The 25,014-nt window shown below is 49.2% G+C and overlaps 7 protein-coding genes across 7 annotated transcripts; 6 read left to right on the plus strand and 1 right to left on the minus strand.

Moving 5' to 3' along the window:
• Nucleotides 1-227: 227 nt before the first annotated feature.
• Nucleotides 228-524, plus strand: N7489_011909 (uncharacterized protein; the record flags this gene model as incomplete). Its single annotated transcript, XM_056717658.1, has 1 exon — nt 228-524. One exon carries the CDS (start codon nt 228-230, stop codon nt 522-524), a length of 297 nt encoding a protein of 98 aa, XP_056565280.1.
• Nucleotides 525-766: 242 nt separating this feature from the next.
• Nucleotides 767-1,282, plus strand: N7489_011910 (uncharacterized protein; the record flags this gene model as incomplete). Its single annotated transcript, XM_056717659.1, has 1 exon — nt 767-1,282. One exon carries the CDS (start codon nt 767-769, stop codon nt 1,280-1,282), a length of 516 nt encoding a protein of 171 aa, XP_056565281.1.
• Nucleotides 1,283-1,997: 715 nt separating this feature from the next.
• Nucleotides 1,998-2,334, plus strand: N7489_011911 (uncharacterized protein; the record flags this gene model as incomplete). Its single annotated transcript, XM_056717660.1, has 2 exons — nt 1,998-2,040; nt 2,102-2,334. The coding sequence occupies 2 exons, from the start codon at nt 1,998-2,000 to the stop codon at nt 2,332-2,334; spliced, it is 276 nt and encodes a 91-aa protein (XP_056565282.1).
• Nucleotides 2,335-4,737: 2,403 nt separating this feature from the next.
• Nucleotides 4,738-6,197, plus strand: N7489_011912 (uncharacterized protein; the record flags this gene model as incomplete). Its single annotated transcript, XM_056717661.1, has 8 exons — nt 4,738-4,774; nt 4,901-4,924; nt 4,985-5,101; nt 5,152-5,183; nt 5,244-5,361; nt 5,419-5,615; nt 5,677-5,739; nt 5,811-6,197. 8 exons carry the CDS (start codon nt 4,738-4,740, stop codon nt 6,195-6,197), a joined length of 975 nt encoding a protein of 324 aa, XP_056565283.1.
• Nucleotides 6,198-9,502: 3,305 nt separating this feature from the next.
• Nucleotides 9,503-11,250, plus strand: N7489_011913 (uncharacterized protein; the record flags this gene model as incomplete). Its single annotated transcript, XM_056717662.1, has 5 exons — nt 9,503-9,803; nt 9,856-9,954; nt 10,035-10,109; nt 10,195-10,299; nt 10,352-11,250. 5 exons carry the CDS (start codon nt 9,503-9,505, stop codon nt 11,248-11,250), a joined length of 1,479 nt encoding a protein of 492 aa, XP_056565284.1.
• A 640-nt stretch (nt 11,251-11,890) lies between these two features.
• On the minus strand, nt 11,891-17,304 carry N7489_011914 (DNA topoisomerase 2; the record flags this gene model as incomplete). The annotated part of the gene is given in 4 exon segments (XM_056717663.1): nt 11,891-12,188; nt 12,203-16,758; nt 16,829-17,158; nt 17,227-17,304. The coding sequence occupies 4 exon segments, from the start codon at nt 17,302-17,304 to the stop codon at nt 11,891-11,893; spliced, it is 5,262 nt and encodes a 1,753-aa protein (XP_056565285.1).
• A 2,127-nt stretch (nt 17,305-19,431) lies between these two features.
• On the plus strand, nt 19,432-24,874 carry N7489_011915 (putative GTPase activating protein (Evi5); the record flags this gene model as incomplete). The annotated part of the gene is made up of 8 exons (XM_056717664.1): nt 19,432-19,779; nt 19,840-20,450; nt 20,514-20,870; nt 20,939-22,279; nt 22,991-23,208; nt 23,262-23,874; nt 23,924-24,758; nt 24,806-24,874. 8 exons carry the CDS (start codon nt 19,432-19,434, stop codon nt 24,872-24,874), a joined length of 4,392 nt encoding a protein of 1,463 aa, XP_056565286.1.
• Between the last annotated feature and the right edge of the window lie 140 nt (nt 24,875-25,014).

Raw genomic sequence — 25,014 nt, forward strand, 5'->3', positions numbered from 1 at the left:
CTAGTTCGAGCGAACCAGTCCCCGAATATCTCGGCCCGATTTCTTATGCCCCGAAAGTGGACCGAACTCGTTCGGGGGCCATGCTGGCACGAGGATCACGCATCTCAATGAAGCCGGAGCATCGAAGTATTTTATTCTATAATTGCTAGTGCTTTTACGTGGCTGCTGCAACCGGTACGACTTTGATTCGATCCGCCTTGTCACGTCCTTGCGACAGACGCAACAAAATGGCACACGAAACTGGAGTCGAGAATGGTCCGACGATACAAGACTCAGAGAAAGGAGACTATAATCAGATCTGGGAATGGAATAAAACTGTTCCAGCTGCTATCAGTAATCTGGTGCACAAGCTCATCCACGACAACGTGGAGGTCAACCCTGGCGCCCCAGCTGTGTGTTCCTGGGACGGTAATCTGACGTATGCGGAGGTTAACGATCTGTCTTCGCGATTAGCAGATGAGCCGAAGAGCCGGGGAGTGGGACCGGAGGTCATCGTTCCATTGTCCTTTAAGAAATCGGCATAGACGATCGTGGCCATCCTTGCGACGATCAGAGTCGGGGGTGCATTTGTGCTTCTCGATGCGAAGCAGCCTAGTCCCAGGTCAAAGTGCGCGGGCAACGAGTTGAGCTTAGCGAAGTTGAACATCACATCCAACAGCAATTGTACTCACGAACGGGTAAACGGGTTAACCCTATTGTGGAGCTGGTCACGACTGGGGCCAGCAAGGGCTCTGGAGGTCGCCCGACTTTGGTTGGTTTCCTCGCTATGAGTCAAATCGAGTCTGCGGAGCCTGAAGATGCACAACAGCTGCGACAAGCCATGTGGGATCTAACCAAAGATCTCAACAAATCTCTCCTGAAGACCCTCCCACAGTACATGGTTCCTTCTGTCTACATACCTCTCTGGCAGTTCCCACTGCATTCATCTGGCAAAACTGACCGACGACAGCTTCAAGTGACCGGCTTAGTGCTTCCACGTCAAGATTTAGCTGCTTTGCGAGCACCTCCAACAACAGCAAAGGCGACGACCACAGCATTGCAGTCGAGAACCCCTCCAGACACCTTCGTGGAGCAAAGGATGCAAAGAATGTGGTCGAAGGTACTTGGTCTTGAAACCAGTGAAATTGCAAGAGAGGACCATTTCTTCCGATTGGGCAGGGATTCACTCAGTGCGATTCAACTTGCCACGTTGGCTGCGCATGAGAAGCTGGCCCTCACTGTTCAGGATACTGTTCAGGATATCTCTGATAATCCGGCTCTAGCTCGCACTACCGCTGTGTAATCGGCCCGAAAATGTGCTATCGGGATCTGTGGAGTGGAATATCAGTCTCGAGCAGTGGGGGCTAAGGCATAAGCCTACCAAAGACTACCCAAACCGAGTTGTCGCAGCCCCAGTTCAAAAAATGTGGATCGAAAAACCACGATCGTCTAGTCAGGATCCTATCATTGGTGGGAGGTTCGAGATACCCTTCAGAAGCCTTTTCCTCCGAGATCCCGGAGATAGAGAGGGTGATTTCCTCATGACTCATGAAGATATCACGAGGCTCGCGAGGGATACCTGGAGGGTAGATGTAATCCTAGCTGCTGAGAACGAGTAGGATTGGGCAAGAGCACACTTTCTCCGTTGTCTTTGTTTCTCTTGTTTCCGGCGATCATTAACATTCCATACCGATAGTGGAGAGCTAGATGTTCATCCATCGGATCTTTCTTTGCTTCTTACGCTCTGAAATATTGCCTCATATGGAGTTCGATGGAAGTGCATTGTCCAACCTTAAGGAAATGAATCATTTATTCCCTCGTTGATGTCACGATGATCGCTTCATACCTAATTATTTTATATTTCCCCTGTAATCAGCTCCTTGTATCAAATATTCGATTATAATCCTATTGATGAAATCTGACAGGCCATGGACTCTGAATCGCCATATCCCACGGTGCCCCTGTCCAAAACAAGCCCATGTCCTTATCTTCTCTGCTTCTCTTGTTTATCGCTTTTCATGCCCGATTCCAATTATCCTTGGATGGCAAGTTATCGAGCGGGTAAGTTCACAGTGGATGGGGGACATAGAATTATGTATTACATCAAACTCAACATTCATAGTGTATTTAACCCCCGACGGAGCCAAGTTGTCGGATGTTGCTGTAACCGACTTTGACTGGCTTGAAGAGTATCTTGAGGTTCCCCCGAGTGATGGGGATCTTGAGAAATATGGCCCTTGGTATGATAAGGCACAGGATAATGAGGCTTTCTTGTTTCATGAGTCTTGTTGGTCGGCCTTGGTTAAGCACTTTGCAAACGGAGAGGTCGATTTAAATAGGCTTTTCGAAGTCTGATCCCTGGCTCAGCAAGACCTGTCGGAGGTGAGGTTTTTATCCCTACGAGAATAATCATACTGATTGACACCTATGCACATAGTGCTAGATCCCAGGGGTAAGGAATATCCATGGCATCCTCTGGAACGACCTATTATCCGGGGGATTGGAGACGCCACGAGAAAACTCCCCAAAATGAAACGGAAAAATACAGACTCTAGCCACAACCCGACTTCTGGGGCTGACTGCTTCGGCTTACTCGCGATGGAGATACGGCTTGAAATCGCAGCTTACCTTTCTACTGTCGATTTCTTCAGCCTTCGATATGCCTCCCGAGCGATGGCACTTCTTTTCCAACTCCAGTCATTCTGGAAGACAAGATTCCGAGTAAACGGAGACCGCGGGTTTCTAGCCTATCTAGCCGAGGCACCCCAAAACCGCAAAAGGAAGAACTGGCGATCGATCTACCATTGCACGGCAAGGATAGACCAGCCACATCTTCAACTCTGGACTATACGCCGAATTTGGAGAAACAATCAATGGCTAGCAGATAGGTGTTCGATGGTTAAAGCCTTGGACGATCAGCCTAGATCCCAGAATAATTTGCTTAGTGGAGTATCCTGGAAGGAGGCTTCTACTAAGATGCGATGCGATAGAACTGCCCAACAGGGGCAAAATCACACAGAGTGCCGAACCTGTTATGCATACCACTATGCCGTTGTGCAAACTGTTTCACTACAAAACATTATCGGCTTGGCCGTGTCTATCTTACCTGAAGGATCGAAGACATATATCACTGGATTTGATCTGATAAGTGCAGATGCGGGAACCCCGAATATCATTTTTGGCTATCGGCTACCAGGGAAGCAAGTAACAATCAACCTCTACGGCCAGAAACTACGGGGATTCGATGTTTCCTTAGGTGAGGGTGGGATTCAGGCAATACGTCCTATCTTCAACACCAACATCAATACGAATTGGATAGGTGAGACAGAGAGCAAGCGTGATTAGAGCTTAATACAGATCATTTCCACACAGCTCATCTTAGAGGATGAAATCAAAGCTATTTCGGGAAAATTCGATGTAAGTCAATTCTGTCACTACGAGCCATAGATATAGCTTGAGTTAACCCCCAAAATAGTATTCCAAGATGGTTAGTCTGTGCATAGCATAGATCGACCAGACCTTTTTTCGATCAATACCTGTTCTATCGATGGTTGGTTGCTCATATTGCTCATAATCAAAACCACTCTTTCCCTACAGCATGTTATAAGAATGGACGTCTTTTAACCCCTTAAATACGAATCAGTCTCGGAATATTAAAAGAAACAAGGTAAACGCACGTCACGGTAAATGTGAAGTGGGGGTATTCAATAGGATCAACTGCACTTACGATATACGTTTGTACCATCACCTCGTGAATACATGTTTACCTACATAAGGATATTCACCACCAGTGGACTGTTGGAGCAATGATGTAATAAATAATCCGTTCACAATAAATTGAAATTGACACGTTACCGCAAGGTCAACAATCGCAGTTGTTATATTTAGGGGATTGATTTATGGAGTGCTGTAGACTACTATTCAGTATTTTAGTCATTTCCCTGTTTCATCATTAGGCTATTATCCAGTATTATATAGCATATTAATAGCAGATCCGGCTGTAAATATATAAAATATTCGATTAGCCCCAACCAGATCATTAGGAAACGGTTTAAGGGAGGCAACCTCGAGAGATAGAGTAAGAAACTAATCTTAAAAAGCTTCTAAAGGCTACCTAGGTATACATATCCTTACAGCTCGGAGTGTAGCTATAATCATATACATAGGTAGAGTTAGGTATAGCCGAGGTTCGTCCTTGTAGAGTTGTGATTGGTTGTACAAGTGCATGAAGTCATAACTATATTACACACGTCGGAGTATGTATAGCTTGTATAACATGGAAGTTGAACACTAGAACTAGAATTTTATAGCAAAAGTACATTAAGGCTAGAAGTAACAGTGTTGAAAGTGGTATAGATACCTAGGTATGCACCTATATGCTTGTCGAGTGCCATTGACCAAGATCAAGATATTATTCATATATTTTCCAGTTGATGTACAATAAAGGATATTCTCCAGTAAAATCAAGATTAATACCTAGGTAGCTTGGAAATTCGTCATCCACAAGAGATGCCCAGATATCCAGATGCCCAGGTGAGATAGCTGTTCGGGCTTGGCAACGCACATGACAGCATCACAACAACCTTGGAAGTCGAATCTTCCCTTATCTTTTTCTGTTCCTCTTCTTTCTCTTTCCCCTTCCCACTTTCATTTCTTTTCTAGGATTCACGCCTCCGACCCCGTTGATAATCTTCTTACGAATTTTCTAATTTCGCTTCTAAAACTCCCCCCTGACGTGCTTCCACGAATATCACCGTCATGGCTTCTGGTGACGTGACCTACCCTAACACGGGCAGTAAGGTAAGAAAATCAACAGATCATTTCAATCCTGCAGGATAAATAAGCTAATAGTGACCCTGCAGCATGCTCTTTTCTTTTTCCTAGATTCCGAGAAACTGACCTTGACCCCTCTTGCCTTCAGGCATCAGTGATGCTATTACCAAGGGTAAATAGGAAGCCGGAAGTCTCCGATGCCACCAAAGCATGCTGACCAGTTTCTTTATAGGCCCAGTTGTCGATAATGTGAAGTCCGAAGCATCCCGCACTGGCGATGAGCTTCGCGATCTGAAAAACTCGCGTGTGACCCCTTCGACCACCACCGCCGATGGTCAACCATTGACCCGTATGTCATGAGAACTGGTTTGGTTGGGTCGGATATTAACAAATGTCTAGACTACCACTCTTTGATGTATAGCCTTTTGAGCGTGAGTTGTCGCCCGAGTCTTCAATTTGGATAGCTTGCTAATCTGTGTGTGCATGTATAGTGGGAACAACCCCGCGCGACCGCCGTCTCCTACGCCAGCGTGATCTGCTTCATCTTCGCCGCCCGTTATCTGCCTCTCCTCCGATGGGCCTTCAAATTCTTGTACATGTCTTTGGGAGGTGAGTTAGTTGGTCGCGTGACCCACTGTCAACAGAGTGGTTAACAATTGTGTGCAGTGACCGCCACCGTCGAGGTTGCTGGCCAAGTTATCCTCAAGCGGGGAGTCGCCAGCGGATTCCGCCCCCGCCGTTACTACACTATCCCTAAGGAGACCGTCGAGGCTGTCCTCGAGGACCTCGAGCAGCTTGTGGACTTCTTCCTGATCGAGTTCCAGCGTATCCTGTTCGCTGAGAATGTCCTCCACACCATTTTGGTAGGTTCCAACTTGCCCAGAACGGAGGTGAACGAGAAGGCAGAAACTAACGGCTTGTCAGGCTTTCACTGCTGCTTTCACCGGCTACTGGCTGATCCGCTTCGTTCCTTTCTGGGGCTTGGCCGTGATTGCCGTGACCACCACATACTTTACCCCCTCGTCTACATCAGCAACCGTGAGCTCATTGATGAGCAGATTGTCAACGCTCAGGAGATTATCAACTCCCAGACCAACCAGCTTCGTGACATGGCTGGCGAGCGTACTTCGCACGCCACCGGCTTGATGAAGCAGTATGTTGGCGAGTACAGCACCAAGGCCCAGGGTATCATCGGCTCCCGACGCTCTGCCTCCCCGGAAGCGACCAAGGTCGTGAGCCCGGTCAAGCGTGAGACCGTGGCCGAGTCTGCCAAGACTCCCATTCCCGAGTTCACTGCCCCTGTCGCCGAGCCCGCCGTCAAGCACGAGGACTTCCCCGAGGCTCCCAAGGCCGCTCCTGTCGCTCAGTCTTCCGAGTCTGACATTGTTGCGTCCGTGGAGCCGGCAGAGCAGGCCGGTGACCGTGAGCCTCTTCTGGCCATTTAAGTAGGTCTCAATAATACTAGGTCATCTTGACCAGGAATATTAATTGACCTCAAACTTGAACATCAATTAAATATGCTTTGGTGAATGAATATCATTATTGTGGCCATGATCACTCAGCAGCTGGATATGCCGAATGGCACGTGAGATGGATTTTTGAGTCACCTGTTCTTGTTGGGGATCCCTTGGGAATGCATAGGCTCTAGTCGCCAAATCCTCGTGTCGACGACGAACCCCCAAAAAAAGGAAGATTCTTGAGCGATAAATGAGCTGTCATGTCTCTTGTCTCCCCTTTTCGCACTTTATTCACCCCCTAACACACTGGACATTTTTATCCGTCTACTTCTTTTCTTCAAACGCCCCTTGTCTATGTCTTTCTCGGGTTCATATTGTTTGTAATGGGATTACATTTACATAAATTCATGTCCTTCACTTGGCTTTCCATATATCCTTAATCAAGACATGCAGTGTGCCCGTCCTCGAGCCTCGCGCAGGGACCTCGACTACCATCTAGGCAACTATCACGAATTGTATACGTACTACTCACCAGGAAACCAGATCCAGTCTACATCCTGCCATATCCGTGCGTCATGACTCCCATCTTAATGCACAAAATGCCACGACCCAACCGACTTGGGTAGTTGCTCGCAATCCCATGCAAGCGGCCTTGATCACCCAACAGTGCAAGGCAGCCGTTGAGTTTCATCCCGGTCCACTGACCCGGCTCCCTATTCGCCGCATCGCGATTCGGGCCGGCCTGTGACGATTCTGTTTTCCCTTTCATTGTACTTCCCCTCTCCCTCGAAGACTTGCCTTGTTCAGTCGTGCTCGGAACTGTGTTTCCCCTTCATCTCTCCCCATATACCCCGGATTCGAGGACTGTGATACAGAATTACGGACTGTTTTGTCTGATATCTGCGGGTGAGGGGTATCTTGTGAATCCCAAGCGTCTTGAATGAAGTGGGGGTTCGGGTCCGGTTTTCATTCTGTGTTCAACGGGTCGAGGTCTGGACCTCTTTGTGATAGAAGTGAGTCTTTTATCTGGTTGGAACTTGGATTTAGTATCGAGTCTTGTAGGCTCATGTGGACATGACGCTCCGTGTATTCCTTGTCCACTGTTGCGATCTTGCTATCATGATACAGCATCTTCAAGAGCTGTTCAGCTCTGACCTGAACGATGAGTCTGTCGACTTCTTGATAACCATGTGAAAAGAGGAATCCTCCAAGGGCAACCTGAAAGAGTCGAATGTTACTAAGAGGCTCGATTATACTTTATGGAAATGAATATAGGAAGGGAAATAACCGCTTGAGAAGGGCCTAAACATCAACAGCAGCATCCCAATTGAGACATGGCTTCTTGCCCCTTTTCCAGAAGCCCGGGATCTGAGACGCGTCGCAGATGGGGGACACGCATGTCCGGGTTTACCGCTCTTTGGGGTTTAATAGAGAATGTTTAGCCAGCACCAGAGTGTCTAAGACATTGGAAACCAGTCCTCGTTTCTGGACTCTCCCGGTCTCGGCTGTTGGGACTCTTTGCAGACCGACTCCAATGCAATCGAGCCCATCCCCCTCGAAAACTAGCCCGGTTGTGTTGACATCTAGTTGACACTTCAGTCCTCGACCTTTACAGTCTCTGACCAGATTGCATAGCGTCCTGCCGGCGTCTATATGCACCGTTTTCTGCGGTGCTCTGTAATGCTGCCCCGGCCCGGCACCGATTGGCGGATGGACCCCTTGTACCTGTTGAAAGACTTATGCAGACTACACTAAACGGGCAGGTGGGTACGATAGCGGGTTGCGAAACGGACTGGGAGAAGTCAGTGTGACACTATGGTATAAGTCAGTTCAAGAAGAGAAAAGAAAAGAGATATGGACAGGAAAAGTGGGCTCTAACAGCCACCAACGTGTCGGACTACTGCATAGAAGGATGCATGGAAAGTTCTTTGAAGTCGTTATTATGTCTCTTGCGCCTCCGGAAAGTCCATGTCTCTGTTATACGCACGCCGTCAATCAGCGGTCTAGTCGAAAAAAGTCCAAAGACTTAGAATGGGCATTCAATCAAGAAGGGGAAAAAAAGAGAAGTAGTGAAGTGCAAGACTGTGTTCAATAGCAACGAACCACTGCAATCCTTTCTGACATGCTCAGAATCCGTATCAATTCAGCCTTACCCCGTCTATCAAATGTATAGTCTTGTACAGCCTAGTGCACACTGTATAGGCATGGAAGCGTGGCACCGAAGTGAAGATCCTTGTCACTCTTTAGTATCTTTGATGTCAGAAGTTTATCTGCGCAGCACAGATTTTCTCAGATGCACTTCGCGGACTCGCTAGGTAATGCAGCTTTCCGTTATACAAGGAGTAAGTCGCCCTGCAGCTTGCCGTGAGTCTGAGACCTCTTTGATGCTCATCCTGTCGAGCCACCATGGCATGTAACTTCTTATTGGGCCATTAAACTGGTATCCTAATGCTCCGGATGCTGCAGTACTCTGTCTCTACTTCAATGCCAAGGAAGATCTGGCATGGGTGCTTCGATAAGATTCTGAAGAAATGACAGATGGTGGGACAACGGTTGAGCTCTTTACCCCGGGATATTAGGGCATTCATAGTATACCGTATAATATAGTAGGCCTTTGTACGTATATCTTACCGCAACAGGCTGTTTGCATGCAGCGGTGACTCTCTGCGTTTCCAAAATGGAATCCAGGATATCCACATGGTCTCTGAAACGGTTCTCTTTCACTGATCTCTTTGGAGGTTGGGTAGTCACAGTTTGTGAATGTGAAACAGGTTATGCCTCGAGAGAGAAGAGAGACACAGGTCTCAAATGTGTTATTTTTGTAATTGCTTCCAGGGGAGATCGACACTGCATCATCAGTCCAAAGTCGAAGATGGGAACTTTCCCACGCGGACAAACAGTGGACTCGTCCAACTTCACAACTTCAAGGACCCTGATATGAGAGATATAGAGGGAGATAGAGAGAAAGTACCGGTGAAGCCCATTTCCCTGTCAGACCGAGTTCTTGTCTATTCACCGCTGCCTCTGTCTCCTCGAAAGTTGTGCCAACAAACAATCTGTACTCACTTTACTCACCTTACTTACTCACCTTACCTCTAGAATCTGTACGGAACAAACCTTCGAACAAAGATCTTGGATTGTCTTGCTTTACTTTGTTTCTTGTATGTTTGACCTCTGTCTTTCAGTACTGGAAAACGCCTCTTGTTCCAAGAGACATTAAGCTCCTTCTTTCCCCCGGAGACTTCGTACTTCTTCAACCCTTCTTCCTCCAAGGATAGCACTTGAACTTCTTAATGCTATCTATCAAATCCCTTTTGAATCCTCAGCCCGAAAGGCGAAATCCTCATCCGTCCTTCCCTGCCTCACGTGAGAAACGGCAGAAGATGGCCAAGGATGCCCCGGTCTTTCGCCGTGGCAAGATCCAGGGCGAGTGCCGCTATCCTCCTTGCGAGGAAAGAGACGCGGAGCTCGAGAAGGCTCATCGAGAGCTCTCGCTACGTCCCTTTGGCAATATTGCCGACTATCCACGTCAGATCCCTTATGCCAGCGACAAGAAAACCTTCCAAGAGAAGACCGGTCGAGATAGCTTCCATGGTATGTGCCGTTGAACCTGCCTTTGATATTCACATCTGACTCTTCCATCTAGTCTTTCAATACACATTCCAAATCCCCGGCGAGGAAAAGGAATGGCATGTTATGTGGGACTATAACATTGGCATCGTTCGGATTACACACCTGTTCAAGTGTAATGGCTACTCCAAGGCAAGTCCACAAGGTTGCTCTTGCATATACTCGGAATTTCTAACTCGTTATAGACTACCCCAGGCAAGATGCTAAACCAGAACCCCGGCCTCCGCGATATCTGCCACAGCATCACCGGCGGGGCACTTTCCGCTCAAGGTAAGCAAGCTCTTTATACCGTCTTCTCATACAAATCGATTACTTGAAGACTAGATCTAATACCTATATTTTAATTTCCACATAGGATACTGGATGCCATACGAAGCTGCCAAAGCCATGGCAGCCACCTTCTGCTGGAGAATCCGATACGCCCTGACCCCACTGTTTGGCACAGAATTCCCGGCCATGTGTATCCCCCCCAACGGACCGCAAAACTCATGGCCGTATGATTATCCCCCCAGATATTGTGCAGCGTGCCACCAACCTCTCCAACTACTATCGCTCGTTGGAGATGAAGTCTAGCGCCGGAGCCAACCCTCCCGCAATCAATGCACCTTCCTCAACACATACCCTTCTCCGTGGTATGGGAGTATTGGGCCGACAAGACTCCTCCTTGACGCTTCCCCCGCTCAAGATTCCGCGTACCAAATACGCCGACAGTAACCCCAGTGCCCGGGACTCCTCTATGGAGCCTTACTGCATGTCGCCCAGGAGCCAGTCGTCCATGTCTACCTTCACACCCATCAACCCACCGCGCAGCTCTAACGTTATCCCCCGCTCCCGGGTCGAATCACCCCGGGCCATCCTCCGTGCTATCTCAGATGCTATGCGCCCGGAGAATGTCCCTGGTGGTATCAGCGATAGTGAAACCGAGAGTGATGGCTCGTCCAACATGTATTCCACTCCGAACTCCCCTCCGGTAGATGACAAGCTCGCTGGCCTCGACGAGCCCACCAACCCTGCTTTGGAGGTGGTCGCTACGCAAAGCGACTATGATGACCTCACTGACTCGGACGATGATTGGCAAATGGACGACGATGATGACGAAGACTACCGCGGACCCCCTCTCAAGAAGACTCTTGTTGGAGCTCCCGTTGGCAAGGACGGCTCTACAAGTCCTGCATCCCTGACTAAGAAGTACCCCAGCCGGAAGTCTCGAGCTGCGCGTCCTCAGCCGTCGCCTCATTTCACCCGTGAGGTAAAGGCTGCTGAGGCTCTTCTTCGTCTGCACATGAATGAGCTCGAAAGCACCGGAACCGAGACTGAGATGGACGATGACGAGTTGACCTCGCCTCCTGACTGCCGCTCTCTCGATGGTGACGAGTCTCGTAGCCGTAAGCGACGTCGAGCTTCGCTTTGATGACCGGCTGCGCTGCAAATTTGACATGGGAATGGCGTTTATGGGTCTCGCAGCGGAAGGTTTCTGTGCGGTGCTGTCTCTATGCATTTTGTGAGGAACTTTGTCTGATTTGATGACTTTACTTGGAGTTGAAGGTTTGCTTGTTCAAGTCAGTGTTCCTTTTATTTGATGCAACAGGATTGAGGATCTTGATGGGCTAGTTGACATTGGGGGGTTTCAAACAGCCTGTTCGAGGCTACAATGCTACTTTGTTTTCTCTGATGATTCTTATGACGGGCAATGGGTTAGACTGGATGGTGTTAGGTGTTAAATGGAAACTGAAGCTCCTACATGTATCTTATGAATTCTTGCCCTATGTTTATGTACCTTGTTTACCAGCATTACCGCCCACAACCTCATTTGTCGTATAGTCTGAATGGTCTTCAATTCCAGAGCAACGTCAGATACCTCATAATAGATTTACAAAGAGAGAAGATTGAAAATTAAAAGATCTCATATTCGCTTGCATGCACTGGCTCTGCCAGATCTCCCTAAAATATCAAACTAAGACATGGAAGTGAAAGAAAATAAAAACACAACAGAGAGCATTGCAAAACAAGAGAACATCGCAAATGGCCCCCTGGCCTCACTATTTCACTACTTAGTCGCTCTCGTCTTCGTCTTCATCGAAATCATCGGCCGATTCTTCTTCGCTGACATCCTCAATGACATAGGACTTCTTTTGCTGTGCGGCGCCACGAGCAGGACGGCTTGCAGCAGCGCGGCGGGGGGCAGGAGCGGGCTCATCGTCCTCCGAGATATCCGCATTCACTTTGCCCGCTGGAGAATCCAAAATGTCGTTGGCCATTGCGTCGATGTCATCCTCCGAGTAATCATCCGCAATCTTCTTGCTTGTCTTGCCATGCTTAGAAGCATAACCCTTGGCCGCCGGGGATAAACTGGGGGAGCAGACTTGGGGGCGGGTTTAGGAGCTGGCTCTTTCTTGGGGCGACCACGCCCCTTCGCGGCCGAGGTGGCGGCAGCGGCCTTCGGAGCAGCCTTGGCTTTGGGCGCAGCTTTACCCCGAGCAGTTGGCTTGATCGGCTCGTCCTCCTCGTCGTCATCATCGTCGTCGACCTCTACAACCTTGGCGGCAGCCTTGGGAGCAGCTTTGGCTTTTGACCCAGCCTTGGCCCTAGCAGTCGGCTTGACTGGCTGGTCCTCCTCGTCTTCATCCTTGTCGTCGAGCTTGACGTCCTTGGCCTTGACCTGAATGGAGCGCCGTGGGGAGTTCTGAGGAATGAGCTTGCTGTAGTCAGTCTCATCCGGATCGAAATCGTCGTTGACCTTGGAGGACTTTGCGGCAGTCTTCACGCTGGCACTGCTTTCCGAGCGCGGACGCTCCGAGAAGAGCTGTCGAGAACCGGCGCCAGAGTCGCCACCAATGCCTTTGACCATCATGCTAACGTCTCCAAGAAGATCATCACCATTGTCACTGTCAGAATCGCTAGGCGCTGAGTACTTCACAGGCTTGCGAGCGCGAGAAGACTGGACCGCGGGCTTGGGAGCCTCGTTGGCAATCTCCAAGAAATCGTCATCGGAGTCCTCTTCGACCTTGGCCTTGGCCTTAGCTCCTCGTTTAGCGGCCGGCTTGGTCGCTGCCTTGGCTGCTGGTTTGGGCTTTGGCGCTTCATCCACATCCACGTCCATCGGGTCGTCAGCTGGCTGAGCTGATGCGCGTGAGGTCTGGGGAACATCGTCGATGTCGATAAAGTCGTCTTCTTCTTTCGGCATAGTTTTAGGCTTTGATGCAGCACGACTCTTCTTCGGAAGCACCTCCATGTCCATGTCGAATTCATCATCCGATCCGTCTGCCGCAGCGGATGGGCTTGGTTTGCTCGGAGGTTTACTGAGGAAATTCATCAAGCTGTTTTTGGGCTGCTCCTTTTTCTTGGCTGCGGCGGCCTTTTTCGTCTTAGGGGCCCCGAAGTCTTCGTCATCTGGATCATCGCCGTTAGCAGCCTTACGCTTGCGCGAAGCCGCAGCGCGACCACCACCAGTGGCCAGCTTGGCCGAGACGCGACGGCCCAGACCAGCCACCTTGCGGGCTCGACGGTCCTCATCTTCAAGCTGGAAGCGCCACTCCTGAATGAACTCGTCCAAATCGCGGGTCCAAATATCCTCCTTGGACAAGTTAATTAAGACGTCGACCTCTGTTTCCTTATCGCCGATCTGGCGGCGGAGCTTCTCCACTCGCTCTTGGGTCAGCGACCACATAGGCATGCTCAGAAGGTAGTCAAATGAGCTAGATAGTTTTTGAGTGTCATTGTCATCCGACTCCTCTTCTCCTTCTTCCTCTACCACAGGCTCATCTTCACCCATTTTAGGGGCCTCGGCCACCTTAGAAATTGGCTTGAAGCCCTTGTCCTTTAGCTCGGCGATCAAAACAGGCTTTTTCTTCTTGGAGATGACCAATTTGCCATCGATAATCATCTGCACAAAGCGAGCTTGGTTGCTCAGTTTCTCCAGATCTCTCTGTAGATCGGCAAGTTGAAACTGCTTGCGTCGCTCGTAATATTTGAGACGGACGACAAAGAACTCCTTGAGAATGTCATCGACGGTGGCGTACTTGGTGATGCGGCCCTCGGGATCGAAAGCCACCAGATTGGTTGTTGCAATCGTCTTGGTCAGCTTGAATTTTTCTTCCAACCCTTCAGTCAGAGCAACCTTCATGTGCTTCTCGTCGAGTTGGATAATGAAGTGGACCTTGGTGTGGGTGTTGTAGTCCCTGTAATCTTTGATGAAGGATGGCACCTTCTCAGCCTTGATGATTTCCTCTAGCTTGTCCTTGAAATCCTGCGTCCAGGTTCGAATAGGCAATTCGGTGATCTCGACCTCCTTCTCACCACATTCCCTGATTATACCGCTGAATTTAAATCGATCCCCACCCACAGCTACAACCTCACCGGTGAAGCCACGGAACCACGGCTGCATTGGCTCAGTAGGCTCGCCCGCCATCAGGCGCTTGAGATTGTTCACGACATCCTCAGGATTGTAGTTGGGGATAGAAGAACTCCAACCAGTTCCGATACCATCCGCACCGTTGATCAAAATCATCGGGACGACAGGCATAAAGACCTCGGGCTCAATCTTCTTGCCATCGTCTTCGTTGTACGTCAGTAGGGGTTCATCGGCCGAGTGGAAAACCTTGCGTGCAAAGGGAGACAGGCGAGTGTAAATGTAACGAGCACTGGCACAATCGCCACCACCTTGGAGTCGACTACCGAAATTTCCACTGGGCTCCAGGCAGTTGATGTTGTTGGAGCCAACAAAGGTCTGAGCAAGACCAACGATAGTCTGCTGCAGGGAGACATCACCGTGATGGTAGGCTGTCATTCCGGATACATGACCTGCCAGCTCAACCACCTTCATGTCCTTCTTTAGGTTGCGGCGGAAACAGGTGTGAAGCACCTTGCGCTGTCCTGGCTTCAAACCATCCACAACGGAAGGGATCGAACGCTGGTTATCCGCCATACTGAACAGGATGAGCTCCTTGTTGATGAAGTCGGTGTATGTAATCTTCGCCACTGAATGATCCAGGAATGTGCCAGGCTTGAATTGTCGAAGCCACTCTTTACGCTCATCTGCCTTCTTCTTGGAGAAAGCCAGCTCAATAAGCCCAGCTTCACCATCTTGCATGGTGTGGAACTCCTTGAGATGGCGATCGAGGTCGCGGAAATAGACCTGTGCATCTTCCGTGGTGCTGGTTCCCAAACCCTTGTAGTACTTGTGTTCCCAGCCACGTTCGTGTTGGTGAGCTTCACGCCATTCATCATGTTCGGGCATGGTGAAGAACGACTTCTGCTTGGTCGGGTTTTTCGGGTCACCCTTCCAAACCTTTATGATAGGAGTGATAAACTCAATGAGGAACTCAGGAATCTTGAGCAAGCTGGGGAACTGGGCTTGAAGGAAATTGATGAGCAAACCCTTGATGTGACTACCGTCGTGATCTTGATCAGTCATGATCATGAGATGGCCATATCGCAGTCCCTTGGTATCAGTGTACTCCTTCTTGTGCTGCAGACCAATGAAGTTCTTGATGCTTTGGATTTCCACGTTCTTTGAAATTTGGTCGAAAGAAGCATCGCGGACATTAAGAAGCTTTCCGCGCAGGGGGAAAACACCGAACAAGTCTGGTCCAACAACTGCTCTGCCTGCCATGGCCAAACCCTTGGCTGATTCACCCTCGGTCAAAATGAGAGTGCAGTGGTGACCCTCCCTAGTACCAGCTTTGTTGGCATCGACCAACTTTGGGTTGTTCATACGCGTGCGTCGGCCAGTATCACCCTTCTTCAAGATCTGATCGGCCTTTTGCTCCGCAAAGTGCAGAATATTTGACATAACCTCTGTCTTCAACACCTTCTTGTAGAAATCTTCATCAAGGGGACACTTGCTACCAAATTGACTAGCCTTTGTCGTCAACTGTTCCTTGGTCTGGGAGGTGAAAGCTGGGTTGACAATCAAGGCCTTTACAAAAATGAAGATATGATTCCGAATCTGTGCCGACTTCAAAGTTGCCCCAGACTTGTTCTTCTTCTTCACTTGGTCGGCCAAGCGGGTACAGATTTGATCGGCGATGTAGTTGACGTGTGTTCCACCCGAGGTTGTTGCGATCGAGTTTACAAATGAGACTTGCTGGAACGAACCGTCTGAAACAGCAAAACCAATCTCCCATCGGGGATCGGGGCTGCAGGTGATAATTTCATCCTTTGTGGGAGGGCCATCATCACCGCGCTCCTTGCGAATGGCTTTGGTGTACATTTCCATGTACTTTCGGAAACTACGAATGGGGACACGTGTGTTGTTGAGCTTGACAGCAACACCGGCCGTACCCGCCAAATCGTAGACTCTGCGCTTGACAAGGGATTCGAAATCATCGTCGATGCCCTCCATGCCGAATTTGGCAAAGTCTGGCTTGAAAGTGACCTTGGTGTAGTCATCTCCCTTGGCATCTGTGATCTTTGCCTTGCCCATCTTCGTCATGTTCTCAGTCCAGGTTTGCTTGTACTTCTTCTTCTGGCGGGAGTCCTGGGTCTCGAGAGTGAACTCTGTCGAGAAAACATTACAAAGCTTAGCACCGAAACCGTTGCGACCTCCAGTCACCTTCTGTTGACTATCGTCGTAGTTCGAAGAAGTGAGCAGATGGCCGAAGATAAGTTCGGGCACGTAGATCTTTTCTTTGGAGTGGATCTCGATGGGAATACCACGCCCGTTGTTCCAGACGCTGATTTCACCGGCCTCGCGGTCAATCGTGATCCGAATCTCGTTCATGCTCGAGTCGTTGTGCTTATTATCGGCGGCGTTGACCACAATCTCGTCAAAGATTTTGTAGAGACCGGGGACGAAAGAGACATCGCGGAACTCCATCAACTCAGTTCCGGAGTTGTAAACCCACATCTGCTGGGTGGTACGTTCGGTGGATCCAATGTAGGTATCGGGACGTTTGATAATGTGCTCGAGTTGGGTGAGCTGTATTAAAGAATAGAGGTTAGTGTCCCGGCTAGGATTAGGTTACGCTAGAGGCAATGCAGCAACTTACTTTCTGGTACTTCTCTGATGCATCTCCACTCTTGCTCGCGCTATCAGCAGCAGCGTCTCCCCCATGAGACTCATTTTCGACATCGGCCAGAGGCTTTGAGCCAGCTCTCTTAGGCGCAGCCGTTTTCTTGGCCTTGGGAGGAGTGCGGGAGAGCAGAGAATCATCATCGGACATTTGAATATCAGACATTTCGTCCTCACTGTCGGCCTTAGCCTTCTTCTTAGTAGCAGCTGCCTTTGCAGCAGGCTTGGTCTTTAGTGTGGTCTGTGTAGTCTTTTTGGCCGCAGGTTTGGCGGCAGCTTTCTTAGGAGCAGCCTTGGCTTTGGGTTTCTAAGAGGACGCATAATGTCAGTAATCAAAGTTGAGTCTGATGGTGGCCTAACGGAGCGAGTTCATACCGGTGCAGGTTCGGGAGCAAAGTCAGAGCTGCCTCCGTCATCCTCGAAGACCGAGTCTTCCATCATGGAGTCATCCATGATCAATACGAGTAAACAGATGGAGCGCGATGAAGCACGATGGAGAGAAAGGAGTCCAAGTCCTCAAGGTTGAAGCAAACGAATGATGCTAGCAATCTTTCAATTTCAAGGAGCGGATCAATCAAGCTCCGGCATGCTCAGGCCGGAAAAGAGTAAAGAGAGAAGCAAAGAGAAGAGAGAGAATACGCGGAGGGGACCTGTTGTTTTTTTGCCCGGGGAAGTCGCGACTGACAGGGGGCGGTGGGCAGTTTTAGCCACTCGGATCATCATTCTTCCCTCACCGCCTGCAGACGCGCCCCAAAGGGGAAATTCACAAACAAACGGGGGAAAATAAAACAATCTTCCCCTCACTCTGCTGCATCTTCACACGTCAATTCATAGGAATATGAGATGCAGTCAGATATCTGTATGTGGTCTACGAGACTATGACCTTGGAATATCTCTGACATGAGAGATCCATTGTCTTCTTTTACTCAAATGTCATGATTGAAGTTAGCGCGAATAGCAAAGCTCTAAATATAGTTTAGCCGGTAAAATCAGTGTAGATTCCTTCGAATCTCAGATCTGGCTGAGTTCTATTTCTTCTCTCCTTTGACATGTAGATGAGGCTTGGGCTATCTCCCTCTTCTTTATACGCAGTGTATGTTGTAACAGATGGCCGAAAGTGAGTGATTTATGCTCGGTGGACTACTCACCAGAAGGAACACATACTAAAGAAATATCCACGCTTATCTTATATAGTATTCCGTACTATCTGTAGTAAATCCACTGCGAGTACAACAAGGTTGTACCTAGTAATCAACGGTGATATAATCAACGAGTAGTTATCCATGGATCCATGGATAGTAATAGCCATTGGTCTAAATAAAGTCACATGCTGTAACTCGGGTTTTATTTTCCCAGGTCTTTCTTCAGCGGGTTTAAGCATCAAGGCCACCCCAATCAATATATGTATATATGTAGTCGCAGAAAATAACCCAACCGCCTGGCAAACGAAAATAAAGTCCGCTGGGGGGCATGCTGTCCTGAACAACGACTGGTCTAATACTCCGTACTCCTTACAACATTGGAGTCCGAGAAATTCCTCGAAGTTTCGAAAAGTGGGTTGGAAACCCTCCTAACTTTGACAGGCGGACCGCATGGGCCACACTCTGTGGATCACTGCGAGTAGTTGACGGTGCGAGCCCAAGGGGTAGCACCGAGTACAGAAATAGAAATTAAGTCTACATAACATCCTTTCGCGTCAAGTAATGATGTATGCTGTCGAAGTCCAAGAACGTTGGCCAGCCTCAATATTGAGATGAGACGGACAAGTCAGGGGGTGGTAATTGTATTTCAATATCAGCCAAGGGGTTCCACCAATAAAGTCCGCCTAATTTAAGGTATCAGCCAATGAAAGCTAAGGAATATTACAGATGAACATCTGGGTGTATCAAAGATACAAGGTATAACCACAAGTTCCCCTTTGACCTTTTATTCCTTTAAATATGGGTGGCTGTACTTCGTACCTGCAGGCAATATGCAGTCCAAATAAGGCGACTCGAGAGACGCTCATCATAATTTCCAGCATACATGTACTAAGTACCAGTACTCCGTACTATATAGTACATGTACTAGTGCAATGTACTCAAAATCCCTTAGCAATTTCGGTGTGGGGGAAGAACAGATATGAATAGGTAGCTAGCATACGGATTATCTTACCTAGGTATATTTGATATAAGGTAATTACAATATAATCTCCTCCGTATTAGCCCAAGATGCCATAATCTATTCATTTCAATGGTCAAACAGTCGGTGTATGAGGATGATCGACGGGGCCGAGACTCCACGAGGGGAAAGCTAAAGGGGGGGCTAACGAAATAGGTGGGATCTCTCCTGACTCCCTTTCTTTTCTTTTTTTTCCCTTTCCCCAGCCTTTTCTTCTTGTACTGGATACAAGTCTAGAGTCATAGGTCCCACTTCTGCTGGAAGGAATTGGTTTTTCTTGAATACTCGGACTTGGGAAAGTGCATAGCTATGCAGTTGAAAATCCGCCTGAAATAACCCTGCTATCCTCCGATATCAAGCCATAACGCGTCGACATCCTTCATCCTTCGAATAACATACTCTGTTTTCTGTCGCGTCACAATGGAAGTTTCCGAGCCAGCATCTCCCAGCGTTAGGCACGCGCCTAACCACGACTCAATGGTCACCGTCGCGTTATCCGATAATCAGTCCAGTTCAGAGCACACCCAACCGGATTGGCGCACTCTTGACATCCCCCCAACCCCAGTGGAGATGAACCATCTTGAGAAGGAGAGTGAGGAGTCATTTGGACAGGTGCCACTACAGGGCGCGGCGAGGACCACCCCCACTCCCGAAACCCCGGACGCAGACAGGGAGAGACCGACAGGCGAGATGTTTGACAATGAGCTGGATTGGGAGAACCTTGATAAGACAGAAGAACAAGAACCGCGTGGGGAGGGGTCCGATGAAGTAAGTGTGACAAGCTGCAGAATTCTAGAACGGGTGCTAACATTCTTGACCTAATTTTAGTCCACGGCCCTGCTTCTCGCTCGACTTGAACAAGAAAATAATGCTTTGGCGACCAACCCCAAATCTCGGATACCCGAGGCTCCTAATGGTAAAATACACCAGCGGCAGTCGCGCTCTGAGTCACTACACCACATCAAGCGACTCATTAGGGATCCCGCTCGGGCAGAGCTGCGATACTCGCAATTACCCCCTCCCCCAATGACCGAGTTGGAGTTTTGGGCTGCACTTGTTGCCGATTACCATCAGACTGCTCAGCGTTTGCCGACGTTGACCTCGAATAAGATTCAAGGGGGTGTGCCTCCCCCATTGCGAGGGGTGGTGTGGCCCAGCCTAGCGGGAGCCCGCGATCCTACTCTGTTGAATGAATTCCAAAGACTTTCGGGTGAAACTAGTCCGTACGATGGGCTAATTGGGAAAGATATTGGTCGCAGCTTTCCCAATGTTGAAATGTTCCGCGACCCGAACGGCGAGGGTCAACAAATGCTCGGCCGGGTGTTGCGATGCTTCAGTCTTTATGATACCAAGATTGGCTACTGCCAAGGTCTCGGGTTTGTGGTAGGTCCTCTGCTCATGCACATGACGGATGCTGAGGCCTTTTGTGTTCTTGTCCGGTAAGTCTCCTTTGGACGATGACCTAACTTGGATAAGTCGTACTGATGCATCACGTATTGTAGCCTCATGGATCACTACAAGCTCCGAACTTGCTACCTTCCAGATCTCTCGGGTCTACACCTTCACGTTTATCAGTTCCAAAATCTTCTAGCACGACACAGGCCGGTCCTGTTCCAACATCTAGAAGCATTGCACGTTGAGCCGGTCTACGTATCGCAGTGGTTCCTATCATTCTTTGCGGTGGCCTGTCCGTTACCGATGCTTCTTCGAATTTATGATGTTATTTTTTTGGAAGGCGCATGCGAGACTCTGATGCGAGTTGCACTTTCCCTGATGCAGCGCAACGAGAAGAGAATTCTGGCTTGCACCGAATTTGAGGACGTGATGCAACTGTTACTATCTCGAAGCTTGTGGGACACGTAAGTTTCGGGCATCGCACAAAACAAAGGTTGGAAACAAAGAACCCCCGCTAACCCGTGATATTCAGATACGCCTTCAATGCCGACGATCTCGTTAATGATTTCGTGTCTCTCACGTCTCTCGTGACGAATGAGAGTCTTCAAACCCTTGAAGCCAGCTACAACCAGTCTAAAGGCTCACCATCCGGACCCTCCTTTCCGCAGATGCAGGCAACGGCCTCTGGCTTCCTTGGACGACTATGGGCGGGCTCCTCGAACTCCCACAATTCGGTCAAGTCACTCAACCCGAATACTAGCCCGTCACGTCAGAACAGTACCATTCGTCGCTCTACCTCCAAGCAGAGCCTGACTTCCACTCTCAATTCCGTCGAGACTACGTCCGACGCAAGTACTGCTGCTACTGAATTATCAACGGCGGCAGCTAGCGTCGATAGTCAAAGGTCGCGCGTGAAATCCAACATGTCTTCACATCACAAAGACCGCGACCTACATACCCAGATTGAAGAACTCGTGATGGCGCTCAGCGATCTTCAGCGCCAACAGGCTAACCTCACCCGTGAACTGCAGCAGGAGAGAGAAGAGCGGGAGGAAGACCATGTCCTAGCCAAGGAGCTGTTGAACCAAATCAGGGAACAGCCAACTGAGACACAACCGGTCGAATTAATAGCGAAGGCTCAAACACGTTTTGAATCGGTCAACCCGAAGCGTATTTCAATCACTCAGACCAAGCTTCAGCTCAATGACGATGTTACTCGATGGAAGGAAATGCACGAGGTGGAAGTCGGTCGATGCTTGAACCTCACCCGGCGCATCGACGATTTTGAACAGGAGAACTCGTCCCTCAAGGAGCAATTACGGGAAGCTCGGGGTCGAATTCAAGACGGTTATCGGGAACGACAGCGACTCGAGCGCATGAACCGGGAGCTGCGTACCCTCAAAACGCCTATATCCGAAACACCGCTAGACACATCCTCTACAGCAGACTCTAGCGAGTCTCAATCTCCCACTAGTGGGCTACGCGAGTTCAAGCTAGCCCGCACCAACTCCACAAAAAGCCCCACATATAACAGACGGACAAGCAGCCTGGGTCTGCAGAGCGTTTTGTCAACGGAGGGCAACAAACCCGCCGAAGAGGCGTTGCTCATGGAGTTGGTTACTGCTAAGACGGCAGAGGCGGTTGCTAGGCAAGAGCTTGAGGAAGTCAAGGGCAAGTTGGATTCATTCCGGAAAATGATCAAGTCCTCCCAGGCCAATCCTGAGAACCGCCATTCTTTTGTTGGACTCTCGCAGTCGCGGATCAGCCTGGCCAATAAATCTCCCATCGAAGCCCCAAAGACAGGTGGGACACCGCCCAGCAACGGCGGTGGGGGATTCTTCAGTGGATGGGGTCGACGAACTGCGACTGACTAGTGAAATCCCATGAGGATTCTGGAAGAGATACGTGTAATCATATTGGAATGCCTGTTTGGTATGCATTTTCGTATCGGATTGGGCGATTGGCGTTACACACGGATGTTTGTATTCGGACTTGTTTTAGTATTTGAGTACACAGTGATATCCCTATTCAGGCGAGTACATATTTTGTTTTGGCTTTCCTTCTACACTGTACTCCGTAGATATAAAAGTAGGGCTAAAAAGATCAACATGAAAGATAGCAGATCCGGGGAGGATCCGATCCGACTATAAGAGAATTAATTAAGCCAACCCTAAAAGAAGACCAGGTATTTAGTTATTTAGTAAGTAACTAACTGAATAGTTAAATATTCTTTACTATTCGGACCTCTCGGCACCTGGGCAGTCTCCATGCACTCACTGTTCTCTACGATTGGCCAAACACACAAGAGGAACCCCAGCCAAGCCACTAGCACTGGGGCAGTTCTTGAGAGTTATAAAACTTGCAAGGCTCCCAAATTAATGTTTTGGATTTCGCAGGTTCTAATGGATTTCTTCCGGAGGTTTTTCAGATCTCCAAGGCGCCTCGCTATCGCCTTGTTCCTGGTGGTGTCGTTCACCATTCCTTATTCCAGAGAAGCTGTAGTAGTCCCATTGCGAGTGAAGCTGTCAAAGTAATTGCAGATCCCTCTTATTCCCCTTTACTGGTCCATCCTGATCTGTATCAGCCCTGCAGAACAATCCGTTGACCAATTCCCGAGCGATTACGCCGGTCAATCTCGAATTTCAGCTCAAGTGATCAATGACCCCTATCCACACTATGATAGTGTAGAATGGAAGTCGAAGTCAAAGGGGTCTTATCACCCATGCATTGGGCCCCAAGGACGACTCCTGAGCCGCGAAGATGAAGATATGATGATGAGCGGGTTTCGCTGGAATGCTTCAGGTGCGCAGGGGGATATTTCAGGAGTCGACGGGAAACTAATTGTTAGAGGCTAGTTTTTCCAACTCCCATTTTCGGATCGTATGAGTCGTGGAATCTGAACAAGAGTCTCTGTGCTGATCGCTACTCCCGATATGGTGCATACGGTTACCTTGGGGGCAATGAGACCACTCTCCATAGCTGGGATAGTACATTCGGTTCCAACGAAGCTTCCGAAATCGACTGGGAACAGGTGGACTGGGCCCATTTGCAATATGAGTGCCTGCAGCGCAATAGTGTTCGATATCGTACTCAGCCATCCGAAGGGAAGATATTCGCTCTGTACAAGTCACTGGATTCGGATGTGCAGCCTCGCGAACCCTTGAACGGAACTGACAAGATGCAGCCCCGGACAGCCGTTATACTACGATCTTGGATCGGAATGAAATACACCGAGAACGACTTGTATCACATTCGATCTATGCTGATGGAGTTGTCACTCTATTCGGGTGCAGAATATGAGCTTATTCTTCTGATTGACTCCCAAGGCAAAAAATTACCCAAAAAGGATGATCACGCCGCCTGGAAGGCATTCAATGCGAAGCACTTGCCACAGGAGCTGCGTAGCCTGGCGGTATGGTTTAACGCGGAGATATTGAAGGATTGGTATCCTGGGATTGAGGTTCATGTGTATGTGTTCGCCCCCAGAGCTAGACCCGCCCTACTGATATTCTATCAGAGCGATTTTACAGTATTTTCAGCCCACGCAGATCTTTTCACGACTACACCCCCAGTACGACTATGTCTGGCAATTCGAGATGGACTCGCGATACACCGGCCATATGTACGACCTTCTGCACAAGGCAGCCGAGTTTGCGAAACAGCAGCCACGGAAATATCTGTGGGAGCGTAACTCTCACTTCTATATCCCTGCTGTCCACGGCACCTGGGAAGAGTTCATGGAGAAGGTGGACCAGGAAATGCCTGGCCATGACAACAGTAGTGTTTGGGGTCCTCGTCCCGCAGAAGGGATCGACATCGAAGGACAAGCCATAATCCCCCCTGTGCCACGCCTAGCGGATGAACCAGGCAGCTGGGGTGTGGGTGAAGAAGCCGATCTGATTACCTGGCTGCCCCATTTCAACCCAGTTGGTACAGACTGGCCTTTCCGTGACCGTGTCTTCAATTTCCCTCAGGATCAAGAGACTCCGCGCTGGGCAGCTGTTGTGGCAATGTCTCGCATCTCGGCGCGACTACTCGGCCTGTTGCATAAGGATAAGGTCAAATCGGGGGTTGGGCTCGCGTCCGAAATGTCCCCTATATCCTGGGCTTTGTACTATGGTTTGAAGGCTGTCCAGATCCCTCAGCCGGTGTACCATGACGCCAAATGGGACCCCGAGGAATTGAACCGCCGCGCCAACCCGGGTGAGCCTGGCCAGGTCAATGCTGGTTTTAACAGTATCTGGAGCTGGGGTCAACATGATGATATTATGTACAACACAACGTTTATGTTCAACTCCGAATTCGCGGAGAAACTGTACAGAGCCTGGTTAGGCTATGATGGCGCCAAAGAGGTGAGTTCATGCTCCGGTTGACATATTCTAGTGCTAATTGTGTGCAGTGGGAGAAGGAAAACCCTCGGCTCTGTCTGCCTCCTATCTTTTTACATCCAGTTAAGAATCTCGAGTGAAGACAAAGGGTGGATTTCTTCTGAACATTTCTAGATGGCTTTTATTTGATTTGATTATGGTCATATACCCCGATTTTGATAGATTAATAGAGAAGAGAGTCAAATACTATGGAACTTATGTTCAAGTAAATTGAGAGAGA

The sequence above is a fragment of the Penicillium chrysogenum genome (genome assembly GCF_028827035.1).
Source record: "Penicillium chrysogenum strain IBT 35668 chromosome Unknown utg000005l_segment0_segment0, whole genome shotgun sequence".
Lineage (NCBI taxonomy): Eukaryota > Fungi > Ascomycota > Eurotiomycetes > Eurotiales > Aspergillaceae > Penicillium > Penicillium chrysogenum.